Source organism: Sapajus apella, unplaced genomic scaffold (assembly GCF_009761245.1).
Source record: "Sapajus apella isolate SASKATOON/1434 unplaced genomic scaffold, GSC_monkey_1.0 scaffold39, whole genome shotgun sequence".
Classification (NCBI taxonomy): Eukaryota; Metazoa; Chordata; class Mammalia; order Primates; family Cebidae; genus Sapajus; species Sapajus apella.
In genome coordinates this window covers 11,197,382-11,224,710 of record NW_022436979.1, presented here as the reverse complement: position 1 = coordinate 11,224,710, position 27,329 = coordinate 11,197,382, and the positions used below count along the sequence as shown (strand labels likewise).

The 27,329-nt window shown below is 40.6% G+C and overlaps 1 protein-coding gene and 1 long non-coding RNA gene across 2 annotated transcripts in view; one reads left to right on the top strand and one right to left on the bottom strand.

Annotated features, from left to right (window-relative positions):
* LOC116565220 overlaps window positions 1-13,182 on the bottom strand; it is a 45,009-nt gene extending 31,827 nt beyond the window's left edge. Inside the window, exon 1 of the long non-coding RNA XR_004275332.1 lies at window positions 13,086-13,182. This is a non-coding gene — a long non-coding RNA (uncharacterized LOC116565220). The remainder of the gene's footprint in view (window positions 1-13,085) is intronic.
* AGA (aspartylglucosaminidase) lies at window positions 13,180-25,855 on the top strand. Its single transcript, XM_032298711.1, has 9 exons — window positions 13,180-13,429; window positions 15,798-15,951; window positions 16,876-16,988; window positions 18,054-18,166; window positions 19,387-19,501; window positions 20,569-20,644; window positions 22,806-22,913; window positions 24,074-24,207; window positions 25,601-25,855. Exons 1-9 carry the CDS (start codon window positions 13,303-13,305, stop codon window positions 25,699-25,701), a joined length of 1,041 nt encoding a protein of 346 aa, XP_032154602.1. The 5' UTR covers window positions 13,180-13,302; the 3' UTR covers window positions 25,702-25,855.
* Window positions 25,856-27,329: the final 1,474 nt, after the last annotated feature.

The following is a 27,329-nucleotide window of genomic DNA, read 5'->3' as shown; positions in this document are numbered from 1 at the left end:
GTGGAGGAATTAAAAAGTACTTGATTGGAAAGCAGCTGCTATGGAGATTCCTCAACATTGTTGGGATATTATTACTCCTATCTTAGTTGAACCACAAATGTCACCAGGTCATGAAATATAACAAAATTAATATAACACAATTTAGCACTTTAAATAAAAAACTCCGTGAAGGGCAATTCTCAAGGAAATACATTTGAATACATTTCAGACACGAACGAAAAATCTGGCATATTTCAAATGTGAGATGGATGAATGAATGTGCAAGAGTTCCAGAAAATTAATTTCACAAGTAGACAGAGATTCGCCATGCTGCTGTTCAAACTCTGATGCATGCATGCACCACCCCAGTGACAAAAAGAAAACTTATCCTTAATGTGTCTCCAAAGCAGTCATGGATAGAAGGAAGAAACATTCTATTTGTAGTAAGGAGCTGTGGATATAGTATCTCACTGCTACTTTCCGTTTCTATAGGTTTGGTCCTGTCATTTCACTTCGATAAACCTCAATGCCTTCACCAGAAAAATGGGAGCCATAGATGATAATAAATATGTGACTCTGTTTAGTAAACTGCTATGAAACAGAAGAAAGTGGTGTGACTCTTACTGCTGCCTGGTTCTCTAGGGGACTCACTAAATAGTACTGCCCTTCCCCACCAGGGTTCTCAATAAACTGAAATATAAAATTAAAGAGTGGCACAGAAAGGACTGAAGACCACTTTCATAATTAATAAAGGCTAAGTCAGAGGCCATCCCCTGCTTCGGGTTTAATGGACTTCCTAGCATTAAACCCCAGGAATGGACAGATTTATGCAGCGAGGCTTGACAAAGCAGAGGCAAAGGACACAGTCCCTGTGAGCAGCTCAGGAAAAAAGTCAAAGATGAGACTGGCATGCCTGGTTTCATCTTTCAAAATTTATGAATCAAAGAAGCCACTCAAAGCAAAAGAATAGAAGGACTGTGCTGCACTGAATACCCTCGACATGAAAGGAAATGTATGGAGTGTCTTCCTCTAACATTCCTCAGCTTTTCTTCTTACTCCAGCTGACTTAAACATCAGTGCTTGGTCAACCAGGGATATGGCTCTCCTCTTCGGAGGAAGATACCATAATCGAGCAGGACAGTCCTACGCCTACTTCCATGAAGCTAATCTCTCAATATCAGTAATCACTTTATGAGTATCTTCCTGAGTCCACTGTGAACAACATGGATTTTACCCTCATGAGGCTCAGAAATCTGTTAGGGTACTACATTACTTAAATCAACTCCAAGGTCACTCCGTACCCAAGGCCGAAAATGCTTTCTTCATCCTATTTCTCATCCTAAGCTATGTCCAGTCACATTGTTCAATGTAACCAGGTAAAGCTCGGTGCTTCACTTTCTCTCCTTTACACCACATATCCAAGCTATCACCAAGCCCTGTAGGTTCTTCCTTCAAAACCACTTCTTGGCCAGGCACGGTGGCTCATACCTGTCATCCCAGCACTTTGGGAGGCAGAGGCGGGCAGATTACCTGTGGTCAGGTGTTTGGGTCTAGCCTGGCCAACATGGCGAAATCCCGTCTCTACTAAAAATACAAAAATTTGCCTGACCTGGTGGCGGGCGCCTGTAATACCAGCTACTCAGGAGGCTGAGGCAAGAGAATCGCCTGAACCAGGCAGGGGAGGTTGCAGTGGGCTGAGATCCCATCACTGCACTCTAGCCTGGATTACAAGAACGAAACTCCGTCTCAAACAAACAAAAACAAATCAAAACAAAAACCTCCTTCTCATCACTTCACCATGAGCATCCCTCCTCAGCAATTCCATTATGCTGCTTCATTTTCCTGGGTTCCATGAGTTCTACTACTCTTACTCTACATTTGTTTAGTATCCATCAGAGTAGGAATTTCATCTGTTTTATTCACTACTGTATCCATAACACCTAAAAACATTCCTGACACATGGTAGGCAACCAATAAATACTTTTGAAAAGGGAGAGGAGGGCAGAGGAAGGGAGGGGAGGGCAGAGCAGGGGAGGGAAGGAGGGGAGAGAGGAGGGGAAACGTAAAAGAGAAGGGAAGAAGGACAAAAGGGAAGGAGGGAGGGAAAAAGAGGTAAGAAAAGAAAAAGGCAAATGAAAAGCAACAATTGTTAGGGTTTCTAAGGCTAAGGTACCCTTATATTGCAAGACACCCTCTTCAATTAGTGGTTGAACCTCCCTCTGGAGCCTAGAATACAATGTTAGTGGTATATGAAAAGGGCTATTATCATTTATTACAAACTCCTAATTTTCCAACTCTAGCCTGTGCTTTGTCATTTTCAGCAATATCAATAGATTTCCCATCAACCAAATAGATTCCCTCTATGGTAGGGGATAACTCTCACTTTTTGTGTTATAACTTAGGTGTTTTCAAATGATACTGAAGAAAGGTTGTGATTAATTAGGATTCAGCAATGTTAGGCTACTTGATTCAAATGGATCCTCATTCATGTTTCACAATCTTTTTTGTTCAGTTGTTGCCCATCTTCATAAGACTTTCCATAATAAATCTTTTAAAATGCTTCACCAATTTCTAGTCACCAATTCAATTTCAAATCTGTTGTAATCTTCGTGGGTGATTTTTACTACTCTAACAGAAGATCAAGATTAGCAGGCATTAATTACCCCATGTGCCTTTAATCTTTTACTCTTAAAAATAACCATCTTTTTCCTCCCAGATGGAGAATTGTCATTTTCCTTTCAATCTCTCCTTGAGCACCACAGTCATAATTCTGATGTTGACATAGCTTCTTTGGTCCTTGAGATCTAAAATAAGATAGATTTAGATTCTGAATTTACACTCTTCTGAAGTCCAAAGTCCTTTAAAATGTTTCTAGATATTTACATAGCTCTTAAATTTTCAAGCTCACCTAAGTATCTGAGCTTCTGTTTCTGTATGTGCTATTTCCCTTATATACTATGTGGGGGTTGGGGGTTTTTGTTTGTTTCTTGAGACAAAGTCTCGCTTTATCACCTAGGCTGGAGTGCAGTGGCCTGATCTCATCTCACTGCACCACAATAAATACTTTCAAAAAAACAAAAGGAAGAGGAAAGGAGGGGAGGTGAGGGGCAAGCAGGAAAGGGAAGTTGCGGGTGGGGGTCAAGTGAGTCTCCTGCCTCAGCCTCCCAAGTAGCTGGGATTACCGGCATGCGCCATCACACCCAGCTAATTTTTTGTATTTTTAGAAGAGACGGAGTTTTGATGTGGTCAGGCTGGTCTCCAACTCTTGGCCTTACGTGATCTGCCTGCTTTGGCCTCCCAAAGTGCTGGGATTAAAGGCTGAGCCACTGCTCCTGGCCCCATTATATACTATGTTTATCCAGAAGTGAAGTCCAGATCATTCAAAATGTTTTGAAAAAACAAGAAGGAAATGTTGTGAGTACTGGAGATTTTATTGAAAAATCCAGGTGGCATCATTCTGATGAATAAGAATAAAGTAGCATTCTACTGGGAGTGTCTGAGAACACTTTTGCTTTCTGGATAAAAAGGGAAAGATGTGGCTCATATCAGGTCCTTCTCCTTTTCCCTAACTTGAATATGGATGTATGTCAGGAGCAAACCCAGTGGCTGTCTTGTGAACATAAAGCAGCAAGTAAGTTCTCACACTTTAGAGCTACTGAATCAATGCCAGGAGCTTTCTACTTATTAGGTGCAAAAAAGTAAAGCCTTATCGCTTTAAATCGTCATTATGTTTTCTGTTACTTGCAGCCAAAGCACTTAAAACGAATACAAAATTGCCAAGTTACAATGATGATAACTCTAAACCTATGAAATTCAAGGGGTTTAATGATTTATGAGTTGGGTGTGGTAGTACACACCTGTTAGTACCAGCTGAGGCTGGAAGACGGCTTGAGTTCAGGACTTCCAGGCTGTAGACCTATGATCATACCTTTGAATAGACACTGCACTCCAGCCTGGAAAACATAATAAGACCTGGCATCAAAAAAAAAAAATTCTTTTTAATCTGTGCCTTATTCTAAGGGCCATAAGGGCACCTAAACTACTGAGTGCCCTCAGAGCTTTGAGATGCAATTAAAAGCTAGGGAGTGCAAAGCTACCCAAGTCTGTGGCTAGCAGAAAATTATAAAGATGGTAGGAGGATCAAAAAGCCTCTTCCACAGAAGCTAAATTAGCTGGGTGTGGTGGCCCACACCTGTGATTCCAGTGACTCAGGACGTTGAGGTGAGAGGATTATCTGAACCCAAGAGTCAGAGGATGCAGTGAGCTGAGATTGCACCACTGCATTCCAGCCTGGACAACAGACAAGACACTGTCTCAAGTCCCTCTGATATAAGAGAGGCTTCCTCATATCAGAGTTCTTAGGATACCATTCTCCCAAACCACCTGACTCCCTGAATTTGAGGATCTGCTTAATCTCTAAATATACCCTGACTCTTCAGAAGCCTTAGTGTTAGTAACAGACAGAGCTAACTCTGCTCACCCACCTGATCCCTGTCACAGCCCTGAATTCCTAATACTCACCTTCACTCATGATCTAGCGTGATGCTATTTTAATTGCTACTATCATGTAAACTCAACATAGTATCTGACAGATTAATTCTGAAAAAATTCTTTGTATACAAAGCCAAAAATTTTTAAAGCAACAGAAATCAATGGTTATGTCATTTCTGTGCAGTCATAAATAGATTTTATACATCCTTTAAAATTACGTTGTATCTGGACACGGAATTTTTTTCAGAGATGAAGTCTCACTGTGTTGCCCAGGCTGGAGGGCTGTGGTGCAAAGAGCTCACTCTAGCTTTAGAACCTGAGCTTGAGCAATCCTTCTGCCTCAGCCTTCCTAATAGCTGGGACCTTACAGGCAGCAGTTGCCACCACACCACACCAAGTTAACTTTTTTTTTTTTTTTTTTTTTTTGAGACAGGTTCTTGCTCCTGTTGCCCAGGCTAGAGTGCAATGGCAGGATCTTAGCTCACTGCAATCTCCACCTCCCAGATTCAAGCGATTCTCCTGCCTCAGCCTCCCGAGTAACTGGGATTACAGGCATGCCCCACCATGCCTGACCAATTTTTTTTTTTTTGTATTTTTTTAGTAGACGAGGTTTCTCCATGTTGGTCAGGTTGGTCTCAAACTCTGGACCTCAGGTGATCTGCCCACCTTGGCCTCTGAGAGTGCGGTGCTTGGCCTAAAATTTTTCTTTAGAGACAGGGTCTAGCTATGTTGCTCAGGCTTGTCTCTAACTCCTGACCTCAATCAATTCTCATGCCACAGGCTTCCAGGAGCTAGGATCATAGACATGCACCATCACACCCTGGTGCACAGGATGTTTATAACAGCTTTATCCATAATTCCCAACACTTGGAAGCAGTGAAGATGCCCTTCAGTAGGTGAATAGATAAACTGTGATATACCCAGACAATGGAATATAATTCAGCACTTAAATGAAATGAGTTATCAAGCCATGAAAAAACATGGAGGAACCTTCAGTGCATATTACAAAGTGAAAGAAGCCAATCTGTGGTGGCTCACGCCTGTAATCCCAGTACTTTGGGAGGCCGAGGCGGGTGGATCACTTGAGGTCACAAGTTTGAAACCAGCCTATCCAATATGGCGAAACCCCGTCTCTACTTAAAATACAAAATTAGCTGGGCATGGTGGTGCATGCCTGTAATCCCAGCCACTCGGGAGGCTGAGGCAGGAGAATTGCTTGAACCTGGGAGGAGGTTGTAGTGAGCCAAGATTGTGCCACTGCACTCCAACCTGGGCAACAAAAGCAAAACTCCATCTCAAAAAACAAAAAAGAAAGAAAGAAAGGTCCGTGCTGCCTAATTCCAACTAGATGACATTCTAGGAAAGGCAAAAACTATGGAGAGAGTAAAAAGGTTAGTGGTTGCCATGGGTTAGAGGGGAGGGAGGGATGAGTAAGTGGAGCAGAGGATTCTTACAATACTCTAAGGGAATACATACCAGTATATATCTGTCAAACCCATAGAATGTATAATACCAAGCGTGAACCTGGATATGATCTATGGCTGTGGAATGATCATGATGTGTACAATTTGTTCATCAACTGTAACAAATGTGCCACTCTGATGGGAAGGCTATCATGTGTGGGGGCAGGCGAATACTTTGTACTTTCTGCTCAATTTTGCTGCGAACCAAAAATCATTCTTAAAAAATAAAGTCTTCAACTTACAAATGTAAGACCTGAAACTATAAAAATTCTACAACAAAATCACAAAATCTAGGGAAAACTCTTCTGGACATTGGTGTAGGCAAAGAATTTGTGACTAACTCCTCAAAAGGAAACGTGTCAAAACCAAAAATAGACAAATGGGACTTAATTAAACCAAAAAGCTTCTCACAGCAAAACAAGTAATCAACAGAGTAAACAGACAACCTTCAGAATGGGAGAAAATGTTTGCAAACAATGCATCTGGCAGAGGACTAATATCCAGAGTTTATAAGGAACTCAAACAATACAATGACAAAAACAACAAATAACCCCCATTAAAGAGTAGGCAAAGACATGAACACATTTTTCAAAAGAAGACATACAAGTGGCAACCATATGAAAAAAATTTTCAAAATCACTAATCATCAGAAAACTACAAATTAAAACCACAATGATACCATCTCATACCAGTCAGAATGGCTATTACTAAAAAACCAAGAAACAACAGATGTTGGCAAGGATGTGCAGAAAAAGAAGCACTTATACACAGTTGGTGGGAATGTAAATTAGTATCATCTCTTTGGAAAACAGTATGGAGATTTCTCAAAGAACTAAAAACGGATCTACCATTTGATCCACGGATCCCACTACCAGGTATCTATCCAAAGGGAAGGAAATTATTTTATCAAAAAGACGCCTGCACTCACGAGTTTTATCACAACACTATTTGCAATAGCAAAGTCATGGAATCAACCTAAAGGTCCACTAAGAAACAACTGGATTTAAAACGTAATGTGGTGGCCGTGCGCGGTGGCTCAAGCCTGTAATCCCAGCACTTTGGGAGGCCGAGGCGGGTGGATCACGAGGTCAAGAGATAGAGACCATCCTGGTCAACATGGTGAAACTCTGTCTCTACTAAAAATACAAAAAATTAGCTGGGCATGGTGGCACGTGCCTGTAATCCCAGCTACTCAGGAGGCTGAGGCAAGGAGAATTGCCTGAACCCAGGAGGCGGAGGTTGCGGTGGGCCGAGATCGCGCCATTGCACTCCAGCCTGGGTAACATGAGTGAAACTCCGTCTCAAAAAAAAAAAAAAAATGTGATGTGATGTGATTGTGTTTGTGTGTGTGTGTGTGTCTGTGTGTGTGTGTGTATACATATATCATGGAATACTATTCATCCATAAAAATGAATGAAATCATTATCCTTTTCAGCAGTGTTAATGGAACAGAAGGCCACTATCATTAGTGAAATAACTCAGAAACAGAAAGCAAAAACCTGCATATTTTCATTTGTAAGTGGGAACTAAACAATGAGTACACATGGACATTTAGAGTGGAATAACAGACAGAAGACTCCAAAAGGTGAGAGGTAAAGAGGGGGTGAAAAATGAAATACGACCTATTGGGTGCAATGGATGCTGGCTGGGTGATGGCTACACTAAAAGCCCAGACTTCACCATTACTCAATACATGCACGTAACACAACTACACTTACACCCCCTAAATCTATAAAAATTAAAAAATAAGAAAAACTAAAAAATAAGTTGTTAAGTCTTAAGAGAACATGTTATAGAGGTTCTTAGGGGTTTCTGAGGTATTGACAATATTCTATTTGTTATGTAAGTTGTGATTACATAAGTGTTCATTTTCTATAAAATTCTTTAATCTATTTATGTTTTATGCCCTTTTCTGTATTTACATTGCACAATGAAGGTTTTTAAAAAGCATAAATTTCAGTGATATGCAGAGGTCAAAGATATATTAAATTAAAAGCAGGTTCTACAACCGTGTGTCTAATACCAAGATTTTTCAACCAAACAGATAGATACATATCAAAATGTTAAGGGGCTGAAGATTTTCAATAAGGGCTAGGGTGCTTCAGGGATATCTGAAGGACACAAAAATAAGCTATGTTACGTATAAATCTTTCTTTTCAAATCTTTATATGAATAATTGAGAAATAACAGACTTTGTGTAGTTACACACAGGATACATATGTTCATTATTTGGATAGTTTTCTAATACACATGATGATTATCAACAAGTGGATAGCATTTCAAATGCATAATGTACTTCCTATAAGTCACTGTTGGTTTAGATGTTTGCTTTTATTGTTGAATTTGTTTACCAAAATCATCTGTCACACTACCTTAACAATGTCAAAGTGATTCTTAAAGTGGTAGGAAGACATCCTGACATCTATTCTGTGGCCCTAAGGCTTTAATGTTGTCATGGATCACATTTATGAAGACATCATGTTACAAACAACTGTCATAAAAAGGAAGATCCACCATGTTGAATAGTCTACTATGGCTTTGTGGCTTTGTTATGAAAACTATATCGCAGCAGTGGCCCAGTATTATAATTATACATTGAAAGTATGTTGTACATAATTTATTTTGATAAGAAATAATAGGCCCACATTCTACTGCACAATCTTGGTCTTTATAAGTCACTAAGATGACTTTCAAAGGTTAAAAAGTCAAAAAAGTTTGTGATTAGAATCTACTATTGATTTGACAAACGGTTTTGGGGGCATGACCCAGAAAAATTATTTCAGAAAAGAATGCTCTTTTCTTATTTAGAGAATAAGAAGATGACACTTATTTCTGTATAATGAGTCTAATTACATCCAGAATATACAATCAGGTAGTAACATCAAGTGTTCCCAGATTAATGTAGACATTGATTTAAATTAGAAACACAGTACCACAGTGCTCTAACATCAGAAAAATCATTACTTACAGTTTGTGAAACTGACAAGAGCAAATGCCAATCAAGTAAATAGCCTGTATTTAGATAACCTAGGTAATAGTTCAGTGGGGAGTTTTGAAAAAGAAATTATTATTTCAATGCCAAGTCACGCTTACAGCTTTGAACAAGCAGCAAAACATGGACATGTTTCTCAAATGGATTTCACAGCATCAGTGCAAAAGCCGGAGGGGATGGCTTAGTTTTTTAAGCCTCAGAATTGAAATACCTAGACTCCCTGCAACTACAGCATTAAATCCTCTGTGGAACTACAGCTTCAAATGCTATCAGGAGGGACTCAACTCTTCATCCTTCTGAGATTGATAAATTGAAAGCCAGGAAGTTTAGAGGAAATAGAGACCCTGCAGCTGTCTGAAACTCCCCCATCCACCTCCAACACACACACACACACACACACACACACAAAGGCTCTATTTGTAACATCATTTAAGGTTCCATTTGAGGCTTTCTCTTTGTTAAGATTTAAGAGTGCTGTTTTTAAGACATCCAGAAATCTCACAACCCTGTAATGTACTGTCTTTATAAGTATTTAAACCAAATTTTAGGCAGCTCAAAGGAGACTAAAAACATTATTTTTATTCTCATTTAATATATTCAGGAAAATTTTAAGTGATTACTTTAAAATGCATTGTAGGTATTGGGCCAACTCTTTATTCTTCCTGTGGAAATTTCTGTATCTCTAATTTCTTTTCGCCGCCTTGTATGTTTCTGGACTGCCTCCTTGACAGCAATTATAGATACTTGGGAATGGCCAATTAAAATAAGAGAATTTAATTTAATTTGCCTAGCATTCTAACATTCTCCCACATCTCCTACCTCATTCACAAAGCTTTGTAAAATAAGAACACTATTATTATCTCCATTTTATAGATGAGCAAAGTGTGGCTTAGGAAGATTACATGAGTTAACTACAGCTGATATGTGGTTTTATTACGATGATGATTATTACTGTTATTGAGACAGGAATCTCGCTATGTTGCCCAGACTGGTCTCGAATTCCTTGCTCAAGCCATTCACCCACATCAGCCTCCCAAAGTGCTGGAATTACAGATGTGAGTCACCGGGCATGGCCACACCCTGAGTTTTAAAATCTAAGTCTTGAAAATCCTCCTAGTGTTGTTAGTTATAAGTAAGCTCTATTTAGTAACAGAAACATTTTGCCAAACAAAATTGTGTAATGCATTCTAAATGTAAAGAATTTTACAAATCGTTCTTTTGATTTATCAATAACACTAAATATCTCTGCCCTTATGTATAATGATTTAAAAGAATTAAAAGTTGGAGAGGATGCTGGAAAAACTGAGGGCCATTTATTTCATGGTCTACTACTGAAACCAGAAAGGCTCCCTTGTCCCCCTCACAGGGTGTGTGACGGGGGAGTGGCTCCCTTCTTCAGTACCCAGCTGCTCAAACCTCTAGGGGAGTATACAGATGGGCGGGCTGTGGGCTCTGACCCTGCAGCAATGTCTAGGGGTGAATGTTTACAGCTGAAGCACCAGTGCATCTGTATTACAGGGGCCTCTTTTAGTTTACCCTCTGTAGGTGGCTTGTGTTAGCCAGGTCAGTTAGAGCCCTGCCTTATGACAAGGACAGAGGGCTGTCTTTATCCTGGGTTCTTGCCTTGCTGTACTGGAAGAATGGGATCACACGTGAGCTTGGAGAATGAGTACAAAGTATATTGAGTGGAAGTAGCTCTCAGCAGATGGGGGAGCCAGAAGGGAGATGGTTTTCTCCTAGAGTCAGGTCTGTGGGTGGCCTGCCTCTTCACTGACCACCCTGGCCAAACTCCACATCCTTCCACGGGTCAATGGCCTGCCAGCATGCCGCTGTGCTCCTGTGCCAATGCATTCCTCTCAACATCCAGCCACTTGGGTATTCCTCTGCTGATGCGCTCCTCTCAACGTTCGGCTGCCTGTGTGTCTGCCTGCTACGGTCTTGGGGTTTTAATAGGCACAGGATGGGGGCATTGCAGGCCAGGGTTGTCTTGGGAAATGTAACATTTGGGCTGGAAAACAAAAATCCCTGTCTTCACCTAAGTTGAGCCCCAGGGTGGAGCCCTAGCCGGGAACCATGCCCTCCTCTACCCAGCATATCGCTTCTCCCTTCCGTATCATTTAAAGGGACCATGCCCTTTCCTTCCCTTCCCAGTACTTTCCTTCCCCATCACTACCTACGAACAGGTGTCCCTTTTCATTTACATTTACCTCAAGATAAAGGCAAAGGATCTAATTATATTTAGGCCCAATTTAACACCTAAGTGAGAGTAACAGAAGGTTACTTCTAGGACTAAAATGAAAATTATTCTTCAAGTGTTAATCAAAGGAAAATTAGTCCAGAAGGAACCCAAATATCCAGGCAAATTTAACTTATTTAAGAAATAGCTACAGAAATGACAATTAGTTTGGACAAACTGGACAGTGGACCCAGTGGGTATTTTAGTAGCCATTAAGAAGACACTGAATAGGGTAGATTCTTTAGGGATTGCGTATTAATTATTTAAATACAAACATCTGGCCAGGTGCTGTGGCTCACACCCGTAATCCCAGCATTTTGGGAGGTCGAGGCAGCTGGAGCACCTCAGGTCAGGAGTTCAAGACCAACCTGGTGAAAATGGTAAAACCTGTCTCTACTAAAAACATAAAAATTAGCCAGGCTTGGTGGGAGGCAGTCCCAGCTACTCAGGAGGCTGAGGCAGGAGAATCCCTTGAACCTGGGAGGTGGAAGTTGCAGTAAGCCAAGATCACACCACTAAACTCCAGCCTGGGTGACACAGCAAGACTCGTCTCAAAATAAATAAATACATACATACATACACACATACAAATATCCATGGAAAAGTTAATATATTGAGACCTTCTATCAGATAGTCCCACTATAGTATAATTCAGCTGTTTCTTTAATAGAAATTTTTATTTAAGAAGAAAGAATTCTGGAGGAATAAAGATAGTAGGAGGTAACAGAGCAGGCTCTTTCAACCAGAAGAAACACAAATACCTTAAAAGTAGGAAGATGCTGGAGAGATCAGTGGGTGCTGAGACCAATTTTCCATATATTGTATGTTACAATTTTTGCTAAAGGCATGTCCTAGTTCCTTAAGGCTGAATAAAAATACTCAACCCAAGTGCTAAGGAAAACTTATTCAGAGGACAGTGTATGTTTTTCTTGCTTTCTTACCCTGTTATCACCAAGTTTCCAATTTCACCTGATTGGGTTATGCTGATTACTCCAGCAGAGATGAATTGTTCCTCTTCCAAACCCCATGGAAGGAACTTATAAAATTTCTCTTTAAACTGTACCTTTTAAATAACACTTCCCCAACTTGGGAATAACTATACTTCTGGGCTATCTTATGTCTTTAAATTATGTATTTCATTTCCTAGCAATGGTAAGAGCCTTGAAGGTTTTGTAAGCCTCACAACTCCTGCCTAGTTCATATTTTTTAAGTTGCATAGATTTATAGATGATTTAAAAAATTATTTGGTTATGTGTCGTGCCTTGGCAACATGAGCAGGCCTTCCAGACTCCCACAGGGATTACTAGTTCATGCTTGCACATTTGCCCAGCAACAAAACTGAACAGCCTCCACCAGGCACATAAAGTCCCCATTCCTCCTTTTATCCATTTGTTTGGCACTTAATAGTGCCAGGCAGGAAGGTAAAAATACATTCAAAAAAGAATGGAGGTAGCCTTCTTGCCCTGGAGGTGCAGGAAGGTGCATCAGTCTGCTAGGCAGAGGGTACACAGGCTGTTTCTCTTTTTCTTCCAGCTCAGGGATTTATAATGAGAGGAAGTGCTGCAAAAAGCTGTGGTGCGAAAATGACGGAAGCTATGGATAGAAATAAAATCTAAAACTAATGCGGTACTAAGCAAATACACTTCACCCAGACTCAGTAACTACTGCAGAGCTCCGAGGCCTGGGATCCCCAAGAATATACTGAGTTTCACAAACTTTTCAACTTCAACTTTAAATTCAAAAGACTGTAAGAACCAAATATATATCACACAGCAATCAGCTCAAGTTCCTGGGGTCCCGCAACCTAGAGTTGAATAATTTTGTATTAACTTCTCAATATCAAGCTAAATCTATGTTAACAACAGGAAAAGCCACACTTTGTTTGGCTATTTTAAAAATCTGCACAGCACTTAGGAAGAAGCACCTTAGAGCAGGGAACAGCTCAGCACCGGCAGGACACAACTCTTCCGCGGGCCCTGGGACGCCACGCCTCGCCACGCCTCGCGAGAGTTGAGGGAGGCGTGGGCGCGTCCCCGAGAAAGTGGGCGTGGCCGCCAGGCGGGCGGGACGCTGGGAATTACGAGTTCCGGGATCGCTGGCAGCTGGGACCTTTCTCGCGCTGCTGCCCTCAGCGCTCAGCGATGGCGGGGAAGTCGACTTTGCTTCAGCTTCTCGCGCCGCTTCTGCTCAGCCAGGCCGTAGTGCGCGGCGCCAGCCCTCTGCCCTTGGTCCTCAACACTTGGCCTTTTAAGAGTGCAACCGAAGCAGGTGCGGGTTGGCGGCCTGGCGGGTGGCTGCGCCGCGAGAGCTTGCGGGCGGGGAGGACCAGCCCGCCGCCCTGCGGTCACTGGGCGGGGAGGGCGGGCGAGCGCCGGGCTGGGCGGGACCCGGAGTCTTCCTGCATCTCCCGCGCCGCGCAGTCAGTTGCCAGTGGCCTTTACTGCGTCCTCCTTACCCACCACGACTGCATTTTCCATCCTCCCGTTATGCAGCCCCCAGTGCAATGTCTCCACCCTGCTGCTGACCATAGTTAGGGTATTGGTGCTTTCTTTTTTTTTTTTTTGAGACGGAGTTTCACTCATGTTACCCAGGCTGGAGTGCAATGGCGCGATCTCGGCTCACCGCAACCTCCGCCTCCTGGGTTCAGGCAATTCTCCTGCCTCAGCCTCCTGAGTAGCTGGGATTACAGGCACGCACCACCATGCCCAGCTAATTTTTTGTATTTTTAGTAGAGACGGGGTTTCACCATGTTGACCAGGATGGTCTCGATCTCTTGACCTCGTGATCCACCCGCCTCGGCCTCCCAAAGTGCTGGGATTACAGGCTTGAGCCACCGCGCCCGGCCTACAATAATTGTTTCTTTACTGAAGTAGCACCTACGCTTTTTGGCCTGACTCCCAGTCTTTTCACGGGCTGTCAACGTCTCCACCTCGCGTTCTAATCCCTCACTTCTCTGCAGTTTTGTAGACGACTAATAGTGTCCCAGCCATAGCATAGTCTTCATAGTGTTTTTTGCCGTTTACTTTTTTTTTTTTTTTAGCCACGTGTTGTCGTGTTTACTTGCTACCTAGAATTCGAGGTTCCAACCTTTGCTGTACTGTCTGCGGAGCGTCTCAAAAATCATCCTGGCCCGGCCCACCTCGTGATTGTGATCTAACTGCTGGAACTAGGGCATTTTAAAAAGAAAAAAAAAAAAAGCTCCCTAGATGATTTCAATTTGCAGACAGGGTTGAGAACCACTAAGCTAAGGTATCACCTCTTCCAGGAAATGTTCTTGACTATCTCGTGCCCAGATGAGTTAGGGCACTATCTTCTGCGCCTTGTTAGTGGCCTGTACGTTTTCTCGGCATTTTCGCATTGTACTATGCTTCTTTCATTTGCTTAATGACCAGAACAGCCATTTTCGGACCCCTCCTCCCCCATCTGAGGTAGCTAACATATTAGCTTTACGGGATAGAATTGGCTCCAGAATTTTGTGGAGCTAAATTTCTGTGTTATAGGCAGTGCATACGATTCAGAGAAAATGAAGAAACCGGCTGTGAGAAAGATATCCCCAGCGATAATGAGACGAAAAGAAAATGCATCAGCCTGGGTGGGGACACCTCTGTGTACGTTGCCTGTATTGAAAGAGGGAACTTGGCATAAATAGACTTTCCAGCGTGTGGGTGCAGTAATGATGCTTAAAGTGTGTACCAGCACCCTGCTCTTCAAAGAATTCTGTTGTTAGCGGAAAAGAAATTGGCCATCGAAGACCCTTCCCCCACACCCCCAAATGTATGGGATCCTGGCTCTGCTGCTTACCAGCAGTGTGACCCTAAACTAACTGCCTGACCCTTCTTGCTTTGTTTTGTTTTCTTTAAAATGAGAGCCGTGATTGTACAGTACCTACCACAGAAGCTATTATGAAGATTCAATTAACTAATCCACATGAAGTCCACGTTGTAATTGTTTGCTGTTCAGTATTATTAAGACTTAACTGAGATAGGTGTTACCTCAATACACCTATTAATTATGCTTTTATTTATTTATTTATTTATTTGAGATGGTGTCTCACCCTGTCGCCAGGCTGGAGTGCAGTGGTGAAATCTTGGCTTATTGCAACTTCTGCCACCCAGGTTCAAGCGTTTTTCATGCCTCAGCCTCCTGAGTAACTGGGATTACAGGCGTGTGCCATCATACCTGGCTAATTTTTGTATTTTTAATAGAGATGGGGTTTCACCATGTTGGTCAGGCTGGTCTCCAACTCCTGACCTCATAATCCACCTGCCTTGGCCCCAATAATTATGCATATTTTAATAACCTAATGATGCAGAAGAAATGTGTGAAGAAGGCTGTGGTTTAGTGGATTTTTTATTTAATTGCCTCTTAGTAGTTTCAATTGTACCTTTTAAAATAAAAGAGAGGATACTAATTTCTTTTCTGCCCACACAGAGCTCTTCATGATAACTAGTTAAATAATTTCGACTCTTATGACTCTGACTCCTTTGTAGCACTTGATAAACTAATGTGTTAAAAAGTGACTTTAACTCAGAGTCAGTGTGAAAAAGTTGTTAAAAATCAGAGTTGGTTTGTTGCATTTGGTGTTAAAAAATATATATATAAATATAAATTAGCAGTATTGGGATTTGATTAACAGCGTGGAGGGCATTAGCATCTGGAGGCTCTGCCCTGGATGCCGTGGAGAACGGCTGTGCCATGTGTGAGAGAGAGCAGTGTGACGGCACTGTAGGCTTTGGAGGAAGTCCTGATGAACTTGGAGAAACCACACTAGATGCCATGATCATGGATGGGTAAGAATACCATTTAGGTCCTATTTATTTCTACATTTTCACTTCATGTTGAGTTACATTTAGAGTTGTGGTCTTCTACTGAGAGCAAGATGGAAGAATGCATGAGTTTTGTCACAGGTCAAAACCCCTAGCTTATGGCCAGGTGTGGTAGTTCACGCCTATAATCCCAGCACTTTGGGAGGCTGAGGTGGGTGGATCATGAGGTCAAGAGATTGAGACTATCCTGGCCAACATGGTGAAACCCCGTGTTTACTAAAAATACAAAAATTAGCTGGGCATGGTGACATGCACCTGTAATCTCAACTACTCAGGAGGCTTAGACACAAAAGTTGCTTGAACCCAGGAGACGGAGTTTGCAGTGAGGTGAGAGCATGCCACTGTACTCCAGCCTGGTGACAGAGCAAGACTCCGTCCAAAAAAAAAAAAAACAAAACAAAACAAAAAAACCCTAGCTTATTAAACTTGACCTTTCTTAACACAGTTTCCCTCTCAACTAAAAAAAAAAAAATTATAGTAGTAGGAATATCACATGGAGAGATAGGTATTCTCCTTAGAACTGGGAGAATACCAAGCTACAAAACCATGTCTCTAACCTTATAAACAGTCATTTACCTGCTGTCCACAAATGCTGTGGTTTGCCTGACCGGAAGCCTTCAGGCCCCTTTCAAAAGCCATATTTAAAATTAGCTTGGAGAAACTGAGAATTTTCGTGCCGTCTTGGTATATGGCAAATTGATTTTCTATTTTTTCTTTAATGTGGCCTGACTATGGGAATCTAGATGAACTTCATGGATGTGTTGTCACTTCTGTGTTAAAATGGCAGAGTTTAACTACAAAACACAATTGATTGGAGAAAAGCAATGTTTTTAGTCTATGAACTGCTGAAAACTCCTTAATTCTTAACTGCATTCTTTTTTCTTGTAGGACTACTATGGATGTAGGAGCAGTAGGAGATCTTAGACGAATTAAAAATGCTATTGGTGTGGCACGGAAAATACTGGAACATACAACACACACACTTTTAGTAGGAGAGTCAGGTATTTTTTAATTACACTGAAATTTTTTCTAGTCTTTCGACTATAGTTTTCACTGAAAAGTAGTATAAAAACAGACCTAAGTTCCAATTCCAGCTGTTTTACTTGACGTCTATTTAACTGGATAAGTTACTTCTGAATCTCTTTACTTCTTCATCTCTAAGAAGAAGGGAATGGAAGTTTTGCTCTGGCGGTGTGTGTTATTTGAACACCTTCCTAATTACAGACCAGAAACCTGTAGTCAAAATTTATTGTTAATGAGGTATTATCTAACAACTCCAGTTGGCTTCCCTCAATTTTGTAGCATCTACAGAATTAGAAACTACTTGACAAGTAAAAGGATCTGTTACCCATTCATTGGAATTCAGTGGTTCCTCTGGTGTCTCAAAGTTTGTTTTATACCCGGGGCATTGCAGGTCTAGTTTCAGTGCAATTCTAAGACTCAGGATTGGTGAGAAGTGTGCCTTTTCTTTTGTGAAGTAGAAGGAAAATTGTGGAGCTGAGGTGGGAAGAGAACTGTCATAACGCACAGCCCAAGGGTTTTAAGTAGATCAGTTTTAGGAAGAATGTAAGGAAATTGAAGGTCTAAAAATAGAGCCCCTTAAAATGTTCATGTATAAATACTCCTTTGAAAGTCTTTATGTTGGCCAAGAGCGGTGGCTTACCCCTGTAATCCCAGCCCTTTGGGAGGCTGAGGTGGGCAGATCACAAGGTCAGGCGATTGAGACTATCCTGGCTTACACAGTGAAACCCTGTCTCTACCAAAAATACAAAAAATTAGCCAGGCATGGTGGCACACACCTGTAGTCGCAGCTACTCAGGAGGCTGAGACAGGAGAATCTCTTGAACCAGGAGACGGAGGATTCCCTGAGCCGAGATCACGCCACTCACTGCATTCTAGCCTCGGTGACAGAGCAAGACTGTCTCAAAAAAAGAAAAAGAAAGAAAGAAAGTCTTTGTGCAGCTCACTTAAGATGCTGCTGACCCAGAATGCCTCTAGTACATCTATTTTTGTTGTAAAGACAATACTTGAATAATTTATACTTTCCTTTTTTTTTCAATCTCTAGCCACCAAATTTGCTGAAAGTATGGGGTTTATCAATGAAGATTTATCTACCAATGCTTCTCAAGCTCTTCATTCAAATTGGCTTGCTCGGAATTGTCAGCCAAATTATTGGAGGGTATGCATACCTATTTAATTTTTTTAAAAAACTGAAAATATTAAATGACATCCTTTCTGCTCACTGTTGCCCCCTGTTGTCTAGGGTGCTGGTTAGCATCCTGCCTGTACATTAGAGTCAGCGGTGTTAGTTGACTTTCTAGGCGTCAATGTTCCTGAAACCTCCCTAGCTGCATCGGATGCATATCCAGCATGGAGAGCTACTGGTGTCTCACAATAGTTTTCAAACTGAAGTTTCTTCCATGTGGAGGGGCTGCCTCAGTCAGGGCTGCCCTGCTTGATTTTCCTTGTAACTAAGTCTAAAAAATCGGTTTGGAAATTATTCATCTAAAATATTTCTTACGTTTTATCTATGTGCCGTATATCCAGTATCTTGTTCTTATTTGACTTGAGGACTTACAATATTAGGTTTCTAGCATGTTACCAGTGGAATAATTTGTGTTTAATGGGACTTTCAGCATAAATCAGTTTGCCTTTGCCATGCAGGGTCCTTCTGTGAGATATCTTAGTCTCTCATCTATTTCTTCTCTAATCCTAATTACTTCTGAGTAGCTAACAAGTCAGAAGTCCCTTGGGTTAGCACTTGAAAGAGGCTAATCATAAAATGAAGTTAGGGGAGGCCCTTAGTGCCCTGATGTGTAAGACATGAGGAACAGGAACAGGTTTCTTGTTTTAATACCACTCGACATATACAACCTAAATTTATGAGTTTGGATTATATTCTTGAGCCTTTAAGATTTATAAAGGAATCTTAAAGCACAACTTAGAATATATTCACATAAACCTAGCTTTGAAAAAACAAAAGTTTTTCAAACGTATTTTACTTTAAATCTCAGAATTCTTTGGCCAAGGAACAAATTTCTGAAATTTAAAGGCCAAGTGTGTATCTAATTTCTTTAAGGATTAATATCTAATTTAAAAAACTTTATTTATATCTACTATTGTGTTGAGAATTTTAGGTATATAAAGAGAAAAATTAGGGACCTGTTTCATGCCATATAGATACCTCACCTATAGTATTTAATTCTTAGACTAGAATGGGTATTTAGTAAAATTATGTAACTATTTGTTTTTACATAAAACTTGGTGATTTCTTAGCTTTTAATTCTTAAGTTACCAGATGTCTTTTTTTGGTTTCTTGCTAGTGTTGACTGTACATAATTACTTGGCAATTTCTAAAAACACCCTTTGTAAAAAAGAAAACTTAAATCTTGTTTACAGAATGTTATACCAGATGCCTCAAAATACTGTGGACCCTACAAACCACCTGGCATCTTAAAGCAGGATATTCCTATCTATAAAGAAACAGAAGATGATCGTGGTCATGATACTATTGGTAATTTGCCTTTTGTGCAGTTTTTATGGATAAAGTTTAGTTAATTATCTTTCTGTAGCTCTTCCCTATTCTACCAAAGTTGATTTCAATTGTTTTAACTGCCAATTAAGTATGCCCCTCTCTCTGTAGATAGATCAGTCTTGTCTTAGCATCTGTATAAAATCTGGTAAATTATTTATACAAGACACCTAAAACTTAATGACTATTCAGTTGTGGATTTTTAAATCTTTGATATTTCATTTTTTGGCAATTTTATGTTGTGGTATTTTAGTGACCTTAAATAACTTTTTCCAAGTTATAATGGTGAAAACTTAACATTAGTCTATGTCTTAGTTGGTTTTTCACTGCTATAACAGACTATCACAGACTGGATAATTTATGAAGAAAAATTTATTTGGCTCACAGTTCTAAAGGCTGGGAAGTTTAAGAATAGGGTGCTGGCGTCTGGCAAGGGCCATCCCAAGGTGGAAGGCAAGAGACTGAGACAGGAAATCTAGTAGAACTCATCCTTTGTATCAGGAACCCACTACCTCTGGTAGTGGCATTGAACCTTTTTAGCCTAATCACCTCTTAAAGTACCCACCTGTTAATAATAATTAATGTTAATTGCCTGTTACAGTGGCAATTAACATTACTTTCTTATTCAGTTCATGCTGCTATAGCAAAATACCCAGACTGCATGGCTTATAAGCAACAGAAATTTATTTCTCACAGTTGTGGAGGCCGGGAAGTTCAAAATCAAGGTGCTGGCAGGTTCAGAGTTTGGAGAGGGCTTGTTTCCTGGCTCATGGATGATGTCTTTTTGCCGTGTCCTCACATGGGGGAAGGGGTGAGGAAGCTCTCTGGGGCCGCTTTTATAAAGGCATGAATTCCATTCATGGGGGCTCTGTCCTCATCACCTAATCAGCTCCCCAGGGCCTTGCCTCTTGATACCATCACCTTGTGGTTGATGTGAATTTGGGGGAACACAAACATTCAGACCATAGCAGTTACAAGCTGCTTAATTGCTTGCTTATATTTGAGGTAAACTTTATACACCCACAGTGATTTTTTTTTTCCACTTCTAGGCATTGTTGTAATCCATAAAACAGGACGTATTGCTGCTGGTACATCTACAAATGGTATAAAATTCAAAATACCTGGGTTAGTGTTTCCAAAAGAACAAAGCTCTCAAATATGCATTGAATGCAGAGCGATATATGCCAGGTGCTATGGGGGTTGCAAAGCACAGCCCTGGTCTCGAAGCTGCGATGAGTGAGCGTGAAAGAAAATGCAGTACTCTCTGCTGCGTGCCACAGGAGAGGGAGTCACAGCCAGTGCTGTAGGGTTCAGGGGTAGCAGAGGTGATCTCTTTAAGCTGGGGTAGTTAGGAACACCAGTGAACTGATGCTTGGAGTCCGAGGTAGTTCAGGTTCAGGGCTCCTACTGGCTAGGAAAGGTGTATGTGTGTTTCCGGCTCCCACTGCGCTGTGTGTGTGTGTGCGTGCATGTTCAGAACTCCCACTGACTTGGAAAGAAGGGGTGTGTGTATGTGTGTGTGTATACTCAAGGCTCCCACTGGCGTGTGTGTGTGTGTGTCAGTGTGTTGAGGACTCCTACTGGCCGGGAAGAATGTGTGTGTGTGTGTATGTGTGTGCACGCTCAGAACTCCCACTGGGGGATGTGTGTATTTGTGTGTTCACGGCTCCCATTGTGTGTGTATGTGCGTGCACACTCAGGACTCCCACTGGGGTGTGTGTGTGTGCCCGTGCATGCTCAGGGCTCTGACTGTTGTGTATTTGTGTGTGTGTGTATTTGTATGTGTGTTCAGGGCTCCTACTGGCTAGGAAAAACAGGGTGTGTGGGGGTGTGTATGTCTGTTTTTGTTGGGGTTGCGTAAGTGGTATTGAAAGGTAAGGGAAGATGGGAGCTAGATTCAAGGTGTCATAAGTCAGTTTAAGGCATTCTGGATTTAATTTTGAAATAGAAAAGCATTACAACTTTTTTAATGGAAAAAAATCTGGTAAAAGTTTGGCACATTACATAGGTAGCAGAAATAGATTATAGATAAGGGAAATCAATTTTGAACATGTTGCAGTAATCTGAAAATTAGATGATAAAGGGTGGTAATAGTCACTGTAAATCTGTGCCATCCTGGTATATACCTGGCTGATAACAAGTTCTTTTTAAAAATTAGTTAATTTTAATGACAATGGAAATTATGTATATTTGCTGTGTACAGCATGATGTTTTGGTGGCTAAATCAAACTGTTTAACATATTATGCTAAATATGGCTAAATCAAACTATTTAACATGGTATCTCACATGCCTATTTTATTATGGTGAGAACACTTAAAATCTATCTACTTAGCAGTTTTGGCCGAGCACAGTGACTCATGCACTTTGGAAGGCTGAGGCAGGCAGATCACCTGAGGTCACCAGGCTGGCCAATATGGTGAAACCCTGTCTCTACTAAAAAAACAAAATACAAAAATGTAGCCAGTTTTGGTGGCACCTGTCTGCAGTCCCAGCTATTCAGCAGGCTGAGGCAGAAAGACCCACTTGAACCCAGGAGGCAGAGGTTGCAATGAGCTGAGATCACGCCATTGTACTCCAGGCTGGGTGACAGAGTGAGACTGCATTGCGCAAAAAAAAAAAAAAAAAAAAATAGCAGTTTTCAAATGTGCACTCTAATGTTAATCAGCCTTAGTCAGCATGATCTGCAATAGGCCTCTGGAACTCACCTTCCTGCCTAACTGGAATCACGTGTTTTTTGACCCACATCTCGCCAGGTCCCCCTCCCCCAGCCTCCGGTAAACCCCATTTTAGTCCCTGTTTCTATGAGACTATGTTTCTGTGAAACTATGTTTCTGTGTTTCTGTGGATCTCAGCTCACTGCAACCTCTGCCTCCCAGGTCCTGTTCAAGCAGTTCTCCTGCCTCAGCCTCCCAAGTAGCTGGGACTACAGGCATGCGCCATCATGCCCAGCTAATTTTTGTATTTTTAGTGGAGACAGGGTTTCACCATGTTGGTCAGGCTGGTCTTGAACTCCTGACCTCGTGATCCACCTGCCTTGGCTTCCCAAAGTGTTGGGATTACAGGCATGTGCAACTGCGCCAGGCTAAATTCTTATGTAATTAATGTAGGTTTGTGAAAACCTAATTTGAAAAACTAATGAAAATCTGTTCTCTCTTTGTTCTGATGAAAAATTTACTTAAAACAGTATCAGAGGCTAAGTAGAAATATCCCTTGTTTGGAACAGCTCATGACTTAATGTGTTTTCCACTCGATTTCCTACCCCACGTTGTTAATACCCTCTCAAAGCCGTGTAGGAGACTCACCAATAGCTGGAGCTGGGGCCTATGCTGACGATACTGCGGGGGCAGCTGCAGCCACTGGGGACGGTGATATATTGATGCGCTTCCTACCAAGGTATGACTTCATAGTTTGTGAATTTTAGAGACTTTTGGAGAAGATATTTTTTCTTTTAAGATAGAAAATAATTTTTGAGGCCAGATGCCATGGCTCATGCCTGTAATCCCAGCACTTTGGGAGGCTAAGGCGGGTGGATCACCTGAGATCAGGAGTTCGAGACCAGCCTGACAAACATGACCATTTCTTCTAAAAATACAAAAAAAAATTAGCTGGGTGTGGTGGCACAAGTCTGAGGTCCCAGCTACTCAGGAGGCTGAGGCAGGAGAATCGCTTGAACCTGGGAGACAGAGGTTGCAGTGAACTAAGATCACGCCACTGCACTCCAGAGTAAGACAAGAATGAGACTCTGTCTCAAAAAAACAAAAAGAAAAGCATTTTTATATTGTGTAATCTAAATTTTTGTGCACAAGAGCTTTTTAGAAACTGCATAAACAGTTTTTGCCTATATTTTGATAATGATAATCATTCAAGTTAAGTAATCAGAGTCTTGTGAAAATAAAATATATTGCTCACCCTGCTTCCCTGCTTCCCAGGTGAGAATACCTAATGATCTAGTTAGATAATTGATGTAAAGCTATGGAGTAAAGGAGCTGTGGTAATTGATGGTAAAAGGAGGATGTTCCATCATCCTAACTGGATGTTGTGCCCATGCACACAGTACTTTCCCCTTTGATTGTAGCTGCATTTCTCATTGAAAACCTGTTATTCTTGGCCTGGGCGTAGTGGCTCGTGCTTGTAATCCCAGCACTTTGGGAGGCCGACGTGGGTGGATCACCTGAAGGTCAGGAGTTTGCAAACAGCCTGGCCAACATGGTGAAACCCCATCTCTAAAAAAATAATAATAAAATAAAATAACGAAAGAAAAAAAAGAAAACCTGTATTCTTTTTGACTTCTGGCCATTACTACTGACAGTTACTCAGCCAAAGCCAAAAATAATATTCCATATCTGAAATTAATGGGTGGATTAGTTGAAAAGATGGACACTGTATCAAGGTTGACTCACTTTGTGGATGCTTTAACAGAAGTAACTACTGTTCATTTATGTGTATTCTATCTAATGCGGCAATTTTGGTGCTTTTAATTTCTAACTTCAAGTAACCCAATTTGGAGTAGTATTTATTCTGTGACACTAAGGTTTCACCTCCGTTTCAATCAGCTACCAAGCTGTAGAATACATGAGAGGAGGAGAAGATCCAACCATAGCTTGCCAAAAAGTGATTTCCAGAATCCAGAAGTATTTTCCAGAATTCTTTGGGGCTGTTATATGTGCCAATATGACTGGAAGTTATGGTAAGTTGTGTTTGGATTTTGTATTTGTGTGAACTTCCAAATATTTATAAAACATACACTTTTTAAATATTGTAATATACAATACACTGTATTCAATAGAAAAGGAGACTCCTTAAGCAGGCACTGAGTGTTAATGGATGATCTGTCAAGACCCGCAGTGTTAAAAGTATATATACCTAAAATCCTCTTTTGGTTGACCGCTGGTAGTTAAGAGCCAAGCATTGACTAGTAGTACTTATCTTTCACATGTGTCTTAAGTGAAATTTAGCTTCAGCTCCAGTACATGTTGAGATGGGCTAATCTAGTCAAATGTTTATATTAATTAGAAATAGACAAGGATAAATTATCTTCCCTATTTCTTTTCTATTCACTATTAAATGCTTCAGCCATTTAGATCTTCTCAGGGCTCCAAAGAACAAAACGTATTACTAATTAGTAAACCAAGGAGGTTAGCAGAATTATTTTTGCACTGTTTGAGGCTTGTCTTTCGCTTCATTTATTTTCCATATGAGCCTATCACGGTTTCAAAGAATTTTAAGATCAGCCACTGCTGATTCTCATTAGTGAATTTTCAGATGGAGAAAATACGCAGCTTACTGATCAATATGACTTATTAGGTTGGACTGCTTATTATAGTTCTTTGATCTTTTACTTCCCACAGTTCTGTATTTGAAAAACTTGTTTGAAGAATGCTTTATTCTTTTTTAAGTACAAAAACACAAAAGTCAATAAAAATTATGAAGGGGAAAAGCTTTATGTATCAAATAAGGCAGTTTTATTGATTCCCTCCTAAGAAATAAACCTTATTAGAAAGCTCAGAGTTGGATATAATGGAATGAAAAAAATGATAATTATATAATTGTGGATGAATTTATAGTTGACTCGTTTCTTATGTATAAAGTAATGACCCTCCCCCAGGTGTTTGAGCAAGAAAAAATGGACTTGATTAGACAAAGCATGTTGACAATTACTCTGAGAGAGTAGAAGAATAGGGAGCAATGGTGGAGTCTGGGGTTAGGGATGAATGATGAGAATGTTCTAGTGGCTAGAGAAATAAAATGTGGGGGGTGTGCCCGAATAATTTTTTCTAAGAAAAAAATAAGAAGAGTTACATAATAGTAGCAATGATAGCGCGTGTATAGATCAACAACAACAACAAAAATCAGCCAGTTTTTTTTGAAGTTCAAAGAGTTAGCTTACCTGCCACCTCTTTCTTTTCATGGACTGTTCATGACTCAGTCCTAAGGAGGGTGACACTAGTGTGCTTCCACGTGGCTTAGTTAGATGGAAGGTATGTAGTAGCCAATGTCTAGTCAAATCAGCACTCTCTGCATTGGTTAGAAATACGTGTATCCTAGAGTTAACCAAACATCTTTCTCATTTTTGGCCCCAGGTGCTGCTTGCAATAAACTTTCAACATTTACCCAGTTTAGTTTCATGGTTTATAATTCCGAAAAACATCAGCCAACTGAGGAAAAAGTGGACTGCATCTAATCCATCATTTTTGTCAACATCTGTATTTAAAGAAGAAAGAAACAAAGGCTGGAAAGTCATCCTGTCATCATCTAGTGTTCCTCATGCTCTAAAGTCTTTGAAAAATAAACACAAAAATAAATTTATGTTGAAGTGGTAATCTCTGTATCTGAAATTTTATTATCTATTTTTATTTAACCTTTTTTATATTCTCTGAAGATGAACATGTATATGTATATGCTTGTGTTTTGTCTATATTTAAGTTTTAAGTGACATTTGGATTTCTGATCAGCGTTGCAAAAAATTGCTACATTGAGATTTATTTCCACAGTGATATATTAAAGCCAAAAGAAATCATCATATTTAGAGGCTTAAAATAATAGAGTATACAAATTTTTCAGACCCCCCTCAAAAACAGCAGTGAGTCTCAGCACGATCAGTCCTGATTGAATTTTAGTATGTTACAATGATGCATCTCTTATCGCTGATTATTGGTTTTACCTAATATTCCCTAAAACCCTGAGGAAGGAAGGTGATATTAAGAATATGAGATGCTCTTTGTTTTGCACATATTAGAAATGAAGCAATCTTCTGATGAGCAATTATGTTGATTTTCTTTGCTTTTTTCCTCTGTTGGAGCTCTCAGTGTGTGAAAGTTCTGAAGCCACAAAAATCTATGGTCTTTTAGCTGCTAATATTTAGTATTGATCATTTCTTTTAAAAATGATTTGGGGAACTTGATCTGTACTATAATTTTACTAATCCCTATGCAGAGGTGTGTATTGCAATTAGGAGTAAGTCAAGAAATACATTGTTTAGCTTGGTATGTTTTCTGACTTCTGATTAACTGTATGACAATTCTGCAGAAGTTGCTTGCATGCTTTCTCAGCAGTATTACTCCTTCAAAGTCTTTTTAATCAATAGTCATTAATAAATATACATGTGTGATACTGTCTTCCAACTTTAGTATTTCTGCTGTTTTTTTCTATGCCCATCTTAATGTTTAGGTTTCTTTATAATTTAAGGGAGAAAGCTATCATTTTAAGAACAATGTAAGGGCCAGGCACGGTGCCTCACAACGTAATCCCAGCACTTTGGGAGGCCAAGGTGAGCTGATCGCCTGAAGTCGAGAGTTTGAGACCAGCCTGACCAACATGGAGAAACCCCGTCTCAAAATTAGCTGGATGTGGTGGCACGTGCCTGTAATCCCAGCTATTCAGGAAGCTTAGGCAGGAGAATCACTTGAACCTGGGAGGAGGAGGCTACAGTGAGCTGAGATTGTACCACTGCATTCCGGCCTGGGTGACAGAACAAGACCTTGTCTCAAAAAACAAAACAAACAACTGTGTAGGTCACTTGTTCTCAGACCTTGCTATGTATCAGAATTATCTGGGGAGCCTCTTTAAAAATGTCTCTGTGCCACTAAATCAGATTCTCCATAAATGAGGACTTGAAACCTGGAGTTGGCAACTACTAATAGCCTGAAAGGTAATAAGGAAGCAGCCCTATGCTTCACAGCCTCAGCGAGGGAATCTTACTCTTCAGCGTTTGCTGAAGTATGCCAACCCGCTTAAACCTGGTGCTGGACTTTGGAAAAAGAAAAAAAAAAAAAAAAACATTTACACTTGTGGTTACTTTAAGATGATACT